Source organism: Crinia signifera, chromosome 4, assembly GCF_055691185.1.
Source record: "Crinia signifera chromosome 4, ASM5569118v1, whole genome shotgun sequence".
Taxonomy (NCBI): domain Eukaryota; kingdom Metazoa; phylum Chordata; class Amphibia; order Anura; family Myobatrachidae; genus Crinia; species Crinia signifera.
In genome coordinates this window covers 19,276,353-19,291,083 of record NC_139220.1, presented here as the reverse complement: position 1 = coordinate 19,291,083, position 14,731 = coordinate 19,276,353, and the positions used below count along the sequence as shown (strand labels likewise).

At 46.4% G+C, this 14,731-nt stretch overlaps 1 protein-coding gene across 4 annotated transcripts in view; it reads left to right on the top strand.

Moving 5' to 3' along the window:
* FGD4 (FYVE, RhoGEF and PH domain containing 4) overlaps positions 1–14,731 on the top strand; it is a 92,581-nt gene that overhangs the window by 54,311 nt on the left and 23,539 nt on the right. For all 4 annotated transcript variants that reach the window (XM_083181316.1, XM_083181315.1, XM_083181318.1 and 1 more), the window contains exon 2: positions 9,314–9,478. In XM_083181316.1, coding sequence (XP_083037442.1) covers positions 9,314–9,478 — 165 coding nt within the window. The remainder of the gene's footprint in view (positions 1–9,313; positions 9,479–14,731) is intronic.

Genomic DNA, 14,731 nt, shown 5'->3' with positions numbered 1-14,731 from the left:
ATTGCTTAGCTTTGGGACCTCACAAGTTCTAGAAGGTCTTCTAGAATAAACCAAGCAGGCACATCTCCTGATGTTGGTGTGGGATACCGCCATTAAGCGGCACATATTGTTACCATATAAAAATGTTAATAGCAGGGGAAGCTGATTCCTGAAGCTGATTCCTGGATGTTTGGGTGTTATGGAGTGCTAGTGATCTGTAGGACTTCCACCAGTTGAGTTTAAAATAGGCCACGTTGTCATTGTATTCCAGTTAGTCTAGTTCTTTCCTTTCCGACTCCTGGACACATACATGTCGTCTTTTTTGGTGAGGGTCTTCCTTTTGACCTCTGTGTCAAGGACCTTAAACAGGGACGGACGTTCAAAATCTGGGATTTTTTTTTAATGCAATTTTCCTATGAGAAACTTATTTGCTAAGAGATTGTTTAAAAAACTTTAGGTGAATAAAGGGAACACAAAACCAATTCCGTTTCTGGCCCCAGTTTCTGTTACATTATTCTTATATTGATCTGCAAGTACCTTTATGAAGGGAAAAAGGAAATTCTCTCAGAAAGAGGATCTAAGAGAGTCTCCGGCCAGTGCGGGTTTTACACTGTTTGAGTTCAGGTCTACTGTGAAAGTGACACAAAGGCCACTATTCAATGCTACGGCGAGCGCCTGGAATTTTTGATTCGCCGTGATTCACCGGTGTCCACCATTCGCCACTAGCCGTGCTGCCGCCCTATTCAACTTGTCAGAGGCTTGCTGCCTCTGACGGTGAAACTTGTCCAATACAGCGGACACAGGCAGCAGGGGGGACGGTGGCAGGGAGGGGGATGGCGGCAGGCAGGATGGCAGACGGCCGCCGTAGACTGGCAGGAGGGGGACAGGGCAGCTGCTGTGGAGGGACGAAGGGCTGCAGCGCAAGTATTCACTGCAGGGAGGGCCGGGTGACCCTGTGTGTAGTGTGCGCTGAGCTGGTCCAGCTCCATGCATATGTAATGAGCGGGACCCAGCGCAGTGAATATTTAATGAGCGGGTCCCCGCCCCGCCTGAATATGTAATGGGGGAAAAAAATACACTAAAAAAATCAAACTATATTTATGTGCTGCTTGTCTTGAAAAACAAATAGCAAGATCCTGCAAATAATAATTAAACTGATTTTTAAACACCAAAAAAATGAAAAGAAAACATTTGGTACTTGTGTAATAGCACGGCGCCCACGATATTTGATCGCACTACATATAATCGCATCGCATGCCATTAACCCGATGCACTGCGATGCGATTTAAAATTGTATAAGCCCCCTATACGATGTTTAATTGTATAAGCACCCTAATGGGGGCTTACAATGTTAAATGCACCCCCCACGCCACCCCCACTATGAACGCCAACAGGAATCGTGGCAAGCGCAGATAGCACGTGAGGAGTGGCGGTACGTGCCCTACGACCTTTTCATACCCCCACTATCCACGTCGGCGTGGAGTTGATTTGATATAGTGTGGCGAGCGCAGCGAGCCACCGAGCCCGAAGTGTGGCGAGCGCAGCGTGCCCCGCGCTGGGACGCGTATTACTTTACATGGCTATGCTCGCCACGCTTCGGGCTCGGTGGCGAGCGCACTATATAAAATCAACTCCATGCCGACGTGGACAGTGGGGGTATGAAAAGGTCGGAGGACGCGTACCGCCGCCCCTCGCGGGCTCGCTGCACTCATCACGCTTTGGGTTCACGTTCATAGTGGGGGTGCATTTAACATTGTAAGCCCTCATTAGGGTGCTTATACAATTTTAAATCGTATATGCGATAGAATGGTATACAATTCAAAATTGTATAACATCGGCTGCCATCGCATCGCATCGCATACCATCGCATGCCTTATGGTCTGCGATGCGATGGGCGCCGTGCCATTTCAGTTCTCCAACAAAAAGATGTCGAATGCAAAACGGTGAAATTCACGGTGAAACCATTGAAATACACCAGCGAATTGCAGCGACTTTGAAATGGTGAATTGGCCGGAATTCACTGTTCGCTTTCGGCGAACAGTGATCATTGAATACAGCGATTAACATTTTTGGTGAAAAAATTCACAGTTTCGCCGAAAAACAGCCCTGTTCACCGAAAAAAGCAGTGAATCAAGAGCATTGAATACTGGCCAAAGTGACTTCACATAGTTTTGCATGATAAATCTTGTGTTGTGTCGTCAGCGCACGTCTAAAATACACTTCTCCACCTTAGTTGACAGCTCAAACAGTATCTGCATTAGACAGTGGTCTTCTTATCCATATCCACCGTGACATTAGACAGTGGTCTTCTTATCCATATCCACCGTGACATATCTCAGTGGTTCTCAAACTCGGTCCTCAGGACCTCACTCAGTTCACGTTTTCCAGGTGCACTCATTACTGACTGACACATCTTAATGGATCCACAAGTGGAGCTAATTATTTCACTTGATTCTGCGAGGAGTCCTGCAAACCGTGCACTGAGTGGGGTCCTGAGGGCCGGCTTTGAGAACCTGTGAATTCTATATAATGTATTTAATGGGAAAGCTGCTGCAAACTTTTCTTCTTTTAGTTCTTAGAACCTAAATTAATGTTTTGTTGTTTACAGCTGAAAAACCTTTTCCGAAACAACTTTACACCAAAGCCACGGGAATTGCACACCCCTTAGTTAGTCTCAACTGCTACCTAAAGCTTCATTTACCCACCGTTGCCGACTCCCAGGAAAGAGGCTTCCTCCTTTTGAATCCAATATGGCGGATGTGAAACTGCTATTTCTGAATAGAGCAGTTTCACATCAGCCATCTTGGATTAAAAAAGAGGCTGCCTGTTCCCCAGGTTATGGCGGAGAGGAGACAACAGTAGTGACTGCTGCCTGGAAGGACAATCACGCTAGTGTACATTATGGGAGTGGAAGGGGGTTGATTTGGTAGGGTAGGTAATGGTGCCAGTGTTTTTTTATATATCATTTTTACAGCAATTTTACAAAAATAAGGAAGAGAATTGAATAGAGAACACACATAAATACTGAATACAGAAAACTACATATAATGGAGTTCTTGTTACTTTGGAATACTACCTCATTTCTAAACACTTTCACAGCAAGTATATTTGTAACTTCCCTTATATAGAGAACGAGAGACGACATTGTTTGACCGAATCAGGTATATTGAACACTAGATAATACTAATAACTAAAGTGGTCATCAACGAAATCTCCGTCACATCGCTTGATCACTATGAGGCAGTAAGCAGCTCTGACCCTCTATCTGAGCTCTCGGATTATAACTTGCAGGCTGGCAGACTTTGCATCAGAAGTGTTCTGCGCATGCATTGGTGGAGTCTTATCAGTGATAAGTGATGTCACAGCAGCTCAAGTGACTGCAGTATCTGCTTTTGATGGGTGTTGGGGGATAAGCGATGGCCTCAATCACATAAATAGCATCACCAAGCCTCAAAATGGGGATGGCCATCTTATTTTTCGGTGCTATGGTAACTAACCGTTGCATAAAAAAAAATTCAGTAGAAAATAATTTTCTATTTGATTCCCCTCCCCAAAAAAACCCACAGTTTGCGCATGCCGAAAAGCTCTGCGGTGGAGCCGACTGCGCATGGGACCAGAAAGGGGACCCAGTGCAAGCATCGGAGCACCACTTGATTGTTGATCATTTAAAGGCAGCAAAAATCGGAATGCCGCCATCGAATTAAACCACTATCATTGAATAAAAAAAATTTGACGGTTTCTAACAATCGCGTTGCAACGTTCAATCCCTACCCCCGCGCTAAACTAAATTTAGCCATTATGGTGTAACTTTATCGAATCCTCTTTCAACACCTATGAGGGGGGTTGTGGTGTTTCTAGCACAGGCTGGTCTGTATCTCAATACAGACCAGACTGTGCTAGAAGCACCAAAACAGACAGCGACATCCCAGCAGGAAAGAGTAACTTCGTGTATTTTGTAAGGTGCAAGGTGCTAGAATGAACACAGTATATATGCTGTCTGGTGTCCACTATGAAATGGGCACCCATTTTGATTGCATAGATCCACATGTACATCATTTGGTATTTTGTGGATTTAGCCATCTGCCTTTGTACTGGTCACTGGATAGTAGATGCAGCCTTGCTTGTGTCTGATCCTATAGCGCGGGAAGATAGACTTTGTTATGCTACGCAACCCCCAGAGTTTTCTCACTGCCGGCAATAGATTTTCCTCCAGTGTTCATCGTCCAGGTCATCGCACAAGAAAGATACAAATAGATGTTCACATAAAAACTCAACGCAACCATGCATAAACCACACGAGTTTAATGTTCCAGGTTATAAATAGCCACAATCTGAGCACAGCGGAAAACCAGAAAGAAATTTTTGTTTAACCAGAAATTGAAGAGGTGTCTTGTTTGGGAAGGGATGTTGGGGGTGATTCTAGTTGAGTTGGTAAGCTGTTTACAGAGTCCTTACAACGCCGACCTGGCAATTGCACCCCCCCCCCCCACGCCACCGTTTCTCCTCGCAACCATGCAGGGGGGGGGGGGGTGTGTCATGAAGTCACATCCCCTCGCGTGTGCCCATAGCAGGAGAAATCATTCGATGGTTGACGTATATATATGGGCAGCAGGACAAAGACAGGGTGGGCAGCAGCCGCTCACCCGCGGCACACCTTGTCCCGCCCGCAATACCATGGGAACACCCATGAACCGCTGGGTCTTCCCATGAGCGCTACACAAGTCTGCCGCCCCCTGCAAACTGCTCGGCGACTATGCGCATGCGTGCTAGAAAACAGCGGAACCCACATGCGAACGCTAGGGATGGCCATCGTTGCCATTGCCATCCATGGCAATAGTGCAACTGGTCATCAGTAGTGTTAAACTATGCAATGGATGACCATCGATGATTTTATCTATTGATGGTCATCCTTTTTTTTTTTGATTGATTCACTTAGGACAGAGGTAATTTTTCAGTGCTGTAGAACAGTTTGGGGCAGTACGGACGTTCATCATCTGCTGATCCGCTCTGTCAGTCCCTCCATTGGTTGCCTGTATATTACCGCATTCACTATAAAATACTTCTACTTACATACAAAGCCATCACTCTGACTACACCGACTTACAGTATATCTCTTTGCTTATTTTAAAATATATCCCCACCCGACCTCTCCACTCTGCACAGGATCTGCGTCTCTCATCCACACTCATTACTCGCTCCCACTTACACTTGCAGGATTTTTGTCGGGCAGCACCCACCCTATGGAATGCCCTTCCACGCACATTGAGACTCTCCTATAGCCTCCGAGCTTTCAAGCGTTCCCTGAAAACTCACCTCTTCAGGCAAGCTTATCATATTCCGGACCCCCACACAACCCCCATTAGCATTCATATCTAATTGAATCCCATCAGGACTGTCCTGTAATCTGATGGGACTGCCATGCTACGGAATACTAACCAACGGAATATGCTGCGCTATATATGAAACTGTAAATAAGATAATAAATAAAATACCGACGGTTGAATGGTCAGTGTTACTGCCTCACAGCACTGAGGCCATGGGTTCCATTCCCACCATGGCCCTAACTGTGCGGAGTTTGTATATTCTCCCCGTACTTGCGTGAGTTTCCTCCGGGTACTCCGGTTTCCTCCCACAATCCAAAAATATACTGGTAGATTATTTGGCTCCCAACAAAATTAACCCTAGCATGTCTGTGTGTGCGTGTACATGTGGTAGGGAATATAGATTGTAAGCTCCACTGGGGCAGGGACTGATGTGAATGGTCAACTATACTCTGTACAGCGCTGCGGAATATGTGTGCGCTATATAAATATAACTGTTAAATAAGTTATCTCATCCACTGATACCGTGGCTGGAGGGGAACACCCAACGTTTTATGGGTGTACCCTTGTAAACGCTGGCGTTCCCCTGGGAAAGCAGGTGTGACATTCCCTGTTCAGGGCGGCTGACGTCACATGACCTCAGCGCCTGCCCCATCTTCGGCAGACTCTGACGGAAATCAAAGTCAGTTTAGACTGACTGTTATTTCCCAAAGGGAGAGAAATGGAACATGGAATGATTTATCTCCCCTTCAGCCGCATGCGAGGCAGCATTAAACCGCCGACTAAGCAGCAAGCGACCGCCTAGCGAGCGGTACTGAATCAGGCCCCATGTGTATTACACCCATGTCCGAAATCTATCCACCAATCACAGAGCACACCCTGCTTTCTATACATAGGTAACATGATAGTGGAACTGCAGTAACTGGAGAGACTCCTCCGTATGTATCTTCCTCTTTCCAGTATCCTCTAGTACGTATCTTACCGACGCTATTACACACCCCGGCGGCTGCTTCCTCAAATACCTCAGCCGCCGAGTCCAATGGGGGGAGGGACATTCTATTGCTAGCATTCGTCTGGAAATTTGTGATTCAAAGGAGACACCACCGAGCTACAGGCAGTGTGGATTGGTTGGTCGACATAAAGACGGTCAACAGTCATTAGGTCGACACCACTAGGTCACCATACTGCAAAGTCGACATGGGACAAGGTCGACGGGTCATTAGATCAACACAAGCATTATGTCGACATGATCTAGGTCGACAGTCAAAAGGTTGACATGGGGTTTTTCACTTTTTTTTTGTACCAAAATGTCGACACAGTCGATATGGACACAGGATTAAGTGCACCACGTCCTCTTGCATGGCTCGCTGCGCTCGGCACACTATTTTATTCTCCCTCCACGTCCTAGAGGATGGTAGGTCATGAAATGCCGCCTGTCGGCACATGTCGGCTCAAAAAAAATTTGTAAAAACCATGTCGACCTTTTGACTGTCGACGTAGACCATGTCGACATAATGCTTGTGTCGACCTAGTGACCTGCCAACCTCGATCCATGTCGACCTTGCCGAATGTCGACCTAATGAGTGTTCATTATTAACATTTATTTATATGGCGCCACCAAATTCCGCAGCGGTGTACAGAGCACGTACGTTCCAGTCCCTTTTGAAGTTTATAATCTAAGTGTATCAAGCCTTGGGGAGACCTAAACGGGAGTAGTTACTTACAGTAACCAATATCATACTAACCGTCATTTATCTACTCTTTAAAATGACAGAAGCTGATTGGTTGCTTTGGGCATCTTCTCCATTTTATCCATCTCCAAGGCTTGATACCTTTCACCCTAAAGTTCCTAACATACAAGTGCACACACTAATTATAACTTTATTAGCAAAGCAAAAGAACACACAACTGGTCAAAACCATACTGCACTGCAAGGGGGTGTAAGATGTAACGTGCACAGAGAGAGTTCGATTTGGGTGCTATTTTTCTGTGCGGGGTAAATACCATAACTAGGTATTCAGGGAATTCCCATTGAAATTAATGGGAAAACGCTGATTGGCTAAGAGCTTTGACACATGACTCTCTTGGCCAATCATCGGCCGCCCATTGATTCAAATTGATTTTTTAAATCCCCTGCCCGGCCACTGCTGTCCTGCCTGTTCCCAGCCAGGGTTGCTCCTCTGTTCCTTGGTGCTGGCCTCTCTCCTCACAGCAGCTGGGCAGCAGCAGGAGACAGAGCGGGGAGAGCGTGTGTCCTGCCCGGCACTTCCTCACGTTGCAGACTATGTGGGTGCCAGCGATGTGCCCACAGTGTAGGTGCACTGGCACACACCTAGATATATATCAGTATATTGCTGTCTGTCACTAAATGCAAATGGCGTTTAAAAGAAAATACTTCATTTCCAAGCCTTAAACTACAGTATCTTCGTGATTTCTAAGTGCACCAGGCCCTCCTGGAAAACCATTATACTTTGTGCACAGGTTCCAAGTCCATGTATAATTCAGAGGTTGCTGATCCGGATCCGAGGGGCTAGAAAGGGGTTTAAATATCCCACTGGGGATGCTAATGCAACCCACGGAGACTGCGATTAGCCGTAGCGAATGCAAAATAACGTATTCTGATTCTCACGGGGGGCTGCGAAATGGCAAATGGAGGAAATGAACATGGGGGACCTGTGTATTCGCATACCAGGTTTTCATGCTAAGCCTGTGTCCTGTACAAACACTATTCACCGTGAACATGAAATATATTATGTTTATGGCATTAGCAAGTGTGTAACAATGATCTAATAACTAGTTCGTTAGCAACACTCCTAGTATCCGCAAGCTACTGTATACTACTACTACTACTGTTTATTCGCGATAAACTGTTGCACCCTCTATAGTCCGTAGATAAGGCCATTAGTCATTGATTAAAGGTTCAGCTAATAGGAAAATATGTTTTTCCTAATTTAAATATTCCAACTAGGAGGTGTATTCAATGCGGCGGCGCGGATGGCTTATTTTCGGCAAGGAAAAGCCATCCTCGCCGTCCAACCCCCTCGCCATATGTTTGCCAGGAATCCTGGCCATCAGGGGATGTCGAGGATCCCCTTAAATGGCGAGCTTCTCCGCAAATGCAGCGAGTCCCGCCGTTTCGATGGCCACACTCGCCCTTTCCACCTGAACGGAACCAGCAAGGTGGAAACGGCGAGTGAAGGGGAGGGCGTTGAATACTCTGATGGTGAGCTATCGGCACTGCTCGCCGTATAGCCCGCCGTCGGGCACTGAATACCCCTCCATGTCTTGCGGGTCTTTTCTTCACGCCGCATTGACAATGTAGTAATATTCAAAGCTGCCGCACCTTTAGTGGTTTCAGATGCTGGATTTAAAGTGGCAGTAGTGTTACATACAAAACACACCTGGGTTTGTATATGATACTATTGCCCCTTTAAATTCAACCCCTGCAGCAGCTTTGAAATGTGCCCGGGTTTAATACCCTTTGGTGCTGCAGGAATGGGCATTAACGTTTTTTAAAGTTGGCATCCCCTGTAACCCCGCAAGTAAGAGTCCTATGAGGAAAGTTACAGTGCTGTCCGCCACATGTCCGTATGTTGTGTAAAATGACACACGTACCGCAGGTGTGATGAGTTGCATTGTGGTCATCTATTAGAAATGTTGAACCTGACTTTCGGTTCCATATTTATTTGTACTACTGCTGACGCCTTCTGGCCCCATCTTCCACGTATCTCTAGTCGGTTCTAATTTAAGATGGACTGTCCCTGTTCTTGGAACCTGAAAGAGGTGTTTGCTTACTTGGAAGTGTTGGTGACCTTGTGAGAATGTGGGTTGGACCTGGGCCTCTTTGGGCGGACCCGGTCAGGGAATGATGGATTGGGTGTGAGCTTTATTTTGTCCTGATATTTATTCTTAGCCTGTTGCAGGTATACAGTGTTCATCACTACTTCTCACGTCTGTAATTTTCAGTAACGATTGTTATAATGATGAGCTAATCCTGGTACCTTGTTATTACAGGTAGCAGCGTGATCTGTCCGCAGATCATTCCAATCTGGAAGCCGCTGTCCACCAGCGCAGAACTACGACTGAGGCAGGAGAAGTACAACAGGCAGAATGATGTCGCTCAGGGGATAAAAGCCAGGGACTTTTCCACCAACCTCCAGCAAAGTCCAAAGCCCTCAGGTAAGATGCAGGATGAAGTGATAAAGTTACGTGAAGGTGGAAAGCACCGTAATGGCCTCCACTATACCTCCCAGTGACACTTCGTGCACCAGATGAGGCTCTGTATTGTAATGCTTCTTTTTAATAACTACATTTGAGGCAGTTGACCCTTTTTAGGAGCATCTTTGAGCTTGAAGCCGCTGAGGCAGATTTATTAAGCCTGGTGAAGTGATAAAGTGGTCGTGATACCGCAGCAGCCAATCAGCTCGTAACTGTCGTCACAGGCTGGGTTTGATAAATGACAGTCAGCTGCTTATTGGCTGGTGTATTATCACTGACCACTTTACCACTTCACCAGTCTTAATAAATCTGTCTCTATTAATCCCTCACTGTTATACTCTGGATCCGAAATGAGTAATCCTGATATCACTCTGGGCTCCCATCTAGCCTGCTAATGGACCCGGTACAGTTATAGGGCACTTTGCATCCTGGGAAAGATTGAATCAATGTAACCCCTTTATCAGAGGTGATGATAATATGTGATAAATATGTCAGTGGCAGGGTCATTGTTCGTGAATGTAAAGTAGAGCGGGTTTTCTTCAGAGTAGGGGGATGTAGCAAGGCGTCGCTGTGATATTTTTTTTTATTTTTGCGTTATTGATTTTTGTTTTACATTGATGGAGACTTTAAATGAGGCCTCTCACCAAAATCCCAATACTGGCACACAGTGTTGTGGACGAGGTATTCAACATTTACCGTAATTGTTCCTACCTTTCATCTCTATAGATTTTTATGCTCTATTAAAGAATAAAAACATTTTAAGACCTGCGGGGGGAGAAAACCAGAGCCGCCGTTAAGTGTTTTCCAGTCGTTTATAAGGAATATTCCAAAAAAGGACACAATAAAAATCTCTAAAAGAAAATACTTGCAGTACAACAAGACTACAGATGACCATCAATGGATTAATCCTTGGAGAGTGGTAAAGTGAAGAGAGATAGGGTACCAACCAATCAGCTCATAACTTTCATTTTTCAAACAGTGGGGCAGATGTATGAACCAGCGTTAAGTGCAAAAATGCACTTAACGCTGGTTAACTGGGGGGGATTACGATTTTGCTAATGTATTTCTAGCGCACCTAACGTGCGCTAGTGACAGCCCGCCGAGTTACGCTCGGCGGGGCTGTCCCCTACAATCCCCCCCAGGGATTAGCGGCCCGGGGCGATGTATTAACAGCCTTCAAGGTGTTAATTTGCCCCAGCCGCTTGCCAGCTCAGGGCTAGCGTTGTCCTATCCCTGCTTCTGGCTCGGGCTGCGCTGGAGATCTTGCGTTTTTTGCGAGATCTCACGCATGCCCATTAGAGCCGGACAGGGGGGAGAAGCGCACTGAGCATGCGCGGGGCGCAGGGGGAGACGAAAAGGAGAGCCGTTAACACTGGGCATAACGGCTCTCCTTATCGGCTTGGGGGATGTTAATACATCTTCCCATAACGAGTGCCCGCTTCTCCTCGTTATGCAGGAGAAGCGGGACCCGTTATTTCACAAACGTTAAAAGGTTAATGATACATCTGCCTCACAGTAACATGGCAGTTAGGAGCTGATTGCCTCGTTCTTTATCCCCCTTCTACTTTATCTCTCCAAGATTTAGCGCATCTGCCCAGAAGTCCACTGTGCTACCTTGTATTTTACACTGCTGTTTATAAAATCAGTCGACTATAATCGTGGGCCGAGCGCAGTGAGACATGCGAGGGGACGCGGCGCATTTATACGGAGTCCATGTCGACATAGATGGCAAAAGACGTGAAAAATATGTGACAACCTTTTAAGTGTAGACCATGTCGACCTTAAGCTTGTGTCAACCTTCTATCAATGTTGACCTATGATGTGTCGACTATTTTTAGGTGTTGACATAGGCATTGTCGACCCCCTATACCATAACCACATGGACATGGGATTGGCAAACTTTTACAGGAAATAAAAAAGTGTCTACTTTTTATGATGACTAGTTATATGTCGACTTTTTGAGCCTGTCAACCTATTGACTGTGTAACTAAAACCTGCGGATCTATTATAGCGCACCCCACCAATTCCCGCTCTGTAGAAGGACTTCCCTTTTGCACCAGTCTGATGCCTCATCCATATGATACCCCTTTGACACCAGAAAAGGCAGGGTCCCACCTGGGAATACGTCCCAGGGATCATGCCGGGGCATTCCTGGGTTGGCCCCTTTCACACCAGAAAAATCCCTGCATTATCTGGTGTGGGAAGGAGGTAGGGAGGAGGCGGGCAGGAGGTGGAATGGCAGTGGACAGTACTCACCCCAGGTTGCCGGTCCCCGGTGCAGGTCGGGGATCCACACAGGCAGAGGGTGGGCGCAAATGATGCAGCTCTCCAGCGGCAGTGAGGGCGCCAGAGAGCTGTGTCATCGTCATACACCACCTGTCCTGTCATCTTCGCCCGCTGCCTGTGTGGATCGCTGGCCTGACTGCACGCACCGAGGGCCGGCAACCCCGTTGAGTACCCCTACCCCTATCACATCGGCCGGGACCCGGGAATAGCCCTGCTCCCCTAGCGGGGTTGAAATCCCAGCAAATTTTCTGGCCATTTTGGTCCGGGAACCTTACACACCAGCGCTAGTCGCGGGTTGTTCCCTGGCCCAACCTGGGAATTTAGGCTGGTGTGAAAGGAGTATGGTATCACCTTAGTGTATTTGTGTGTGCAGGGATTTCCCAGTATTTGGCCTTATGTAACACAAAGCTCTGCACCTACAGACCAGTGCACATAATACAATGTATAACTGCAGGAATAATGTCCCTTTAATCCCACTGGTAACACGCCTTGTCCTAAACTGCGCCCAACCTCTGACCTTATTACTCACACAGTCTTCCTCAGACTCTGGCACAGCGAAGTAACCCTCCATGTGCCACACCTCAGCAGAACAATCACTGTACAAGCGAGTACGGGAAGGGCATTTCTGACCTGTGGCATGTCAGCAAGAACAAAGTCCAACTACGGTCCCCGGGGAGCGACAGCCGCACATCCAGCAATAAATGCGGATAAAGGAACACATCCTATATCCTTGTGTGTCTTCGCCCATCTATTCCTGTGTTTGGAGGGGTTTACGTGTTCCGTTGTCTGTCTAGGTGGAGAGTCACTATGTATATAAATTCCTCACCACCTATGAGGTGAAGTACCACCAGTGACCACTAGAGACCACTCGATCAATTTACTCCTTAGTGTACTAAAAGACATACTAACAGAAAGTGAAAGCAATTTTTGCAGGGACCAGGTAAAAATCCAGTCTAGTAACACAGGATTCATACCTTGGAATCAAGAAGGGTGTTTAGAGGGTCAAACCCGGATAATGAGCCGTGGAAACGGCTCTTATCCGTGTTTTTTGAACTGGGCAGGGGAGGCTGCCATTGCGCAGGCACCTCCCATTGCCCGCCCATCCGCCATTAATAGCCTGCACTTCATTGACTAGACCGCCACTGACCAGCCTGCCCCTGCCCGTCGTTGACCCCCCCTGACGGTGCCGTCTGCCGCTGACTTCCTGCCAGTACTCAAACACACACCCCCCCACCCTATTTGCTTTCCTGGGTTTCCCTTTTCCAAGGAAAATGGATCAAACTGGGGAAAAAGCTGTGATTTTGGTGGAAAAAGGTATAACGGTCAAAACATACAGTACACACAGCTGGTTAATGTAAGCTGAAATAGACAAGTTACCGATGATGGTGACAGAATGTACAACAGCACGTACATTATTATATCATCACAATTATGTAAGCGTTTGTAACGCAATACTACTGAGTCCAGTTTAGTTTTAGAGGAAATGGTTACGCAATCACGTGGCTGCAAGACTTTAGTGTTTACTGCCAAACAGACAATCATCTATTCTAACACAAGAACTCCAGCCAGGAACACTTGTCACATCAATTTATCAAACATATGGAGGCGTTACCCTGCCAACCAATCAGATTCTAGCTTAAATGGCACAGAATGTACAAGATAAATGTTAGCTAGAATCTGGTTGGTGGGCAACATCTCCCTTTGTACTCTTTACAAGGTTTAATACATCATTTTATTGCACCAAAACTGCCGAGTTTATTGCATACATTATACTATATAATGCTAGACGGTTTGCCCGGTTTCAATCAGACAAAGGTCTGATTTCATGTCCAATAATAAAAAAAAACAACATACTAGTGGGTGGCTGCAAATAACTGTCACAGTTTCCAGGCCATTCAGCAGGTCACTTTTCCAGGTCACCCAGCAGGTGCACAGGGAGAGCTCACCAACTGTCACATATTCCAGAGCACAATGGTGATGCATTGTAAATTTGCATGCAGGATTCCTGACGGGAATGTGTTAAATGCACATATACGTCAATATGCAAAATTCAGATTTTGTTTTTTTTCCAGATGAGATAAAGGGGTTGAAAGGGAGCATTCATAAAGGATTACCCTGGTTTTCTCCTTGCAAAGGGACACGGTTAATGTATGCGCACACTGATACAAGGGTGTAAGATGGGTGCAGAGGGAAGGGGGGTGTCGGGGTAAGCACGGAACATAAATTAGTGCATAACCGTTTACTGAATGCACCATGGATACAGGTTATAGCAGGCTGATAACCAGCGGGGGCCGGGAGAATGCTAAATAATTCATAATTATTGTACAAAATAGGTTACTAGACACATTCTGAATCCTCCCACGTATAAGGAACCTGCGCTAGTCTTATTTATAGGTAACAGGAAGCCTTGCTTACCGAACCAGTTCCATGTTTTTATTCTCGTTATGACAGAATATGACAGCAAACAAAGATACTGTACATTGTAATTCCCTTATTGGTGAATAGCGAAACGGTGTAATGTACATGGTCCAAGCCAGGTAAATAATCGGCCTGATTCAGGTTGGTTCCTACGGGGCCCAATTCGGCCTCGTTTTCGATGGTGGGGGTCTGCGCATGGGCGAAAATTGCGCATGTGCTGACGCCCTGTGCGAACGCCATTGGCGAGTATCGCACCTTTTTCCTTTGTGCGACCGCATGCGAGGTAGGAGGAGGCGGACGTTCAGTCAGGCAAAAAATGACATGGTTAATACATATAAACTCCACACCATACGTGTGTGATAAAAATCAAGAATTGAACTGAGGAGTAGATGTATAAAGAGGTGATAAGGGAGGAGAAGTGATAAAGTGCCTGGTACTTTATCACCGGCCAATCAGCTCCTTTCTGTCCCTTTTTAAACCCAGCCTGTAACTTAACAGTCAGGAGCTGAT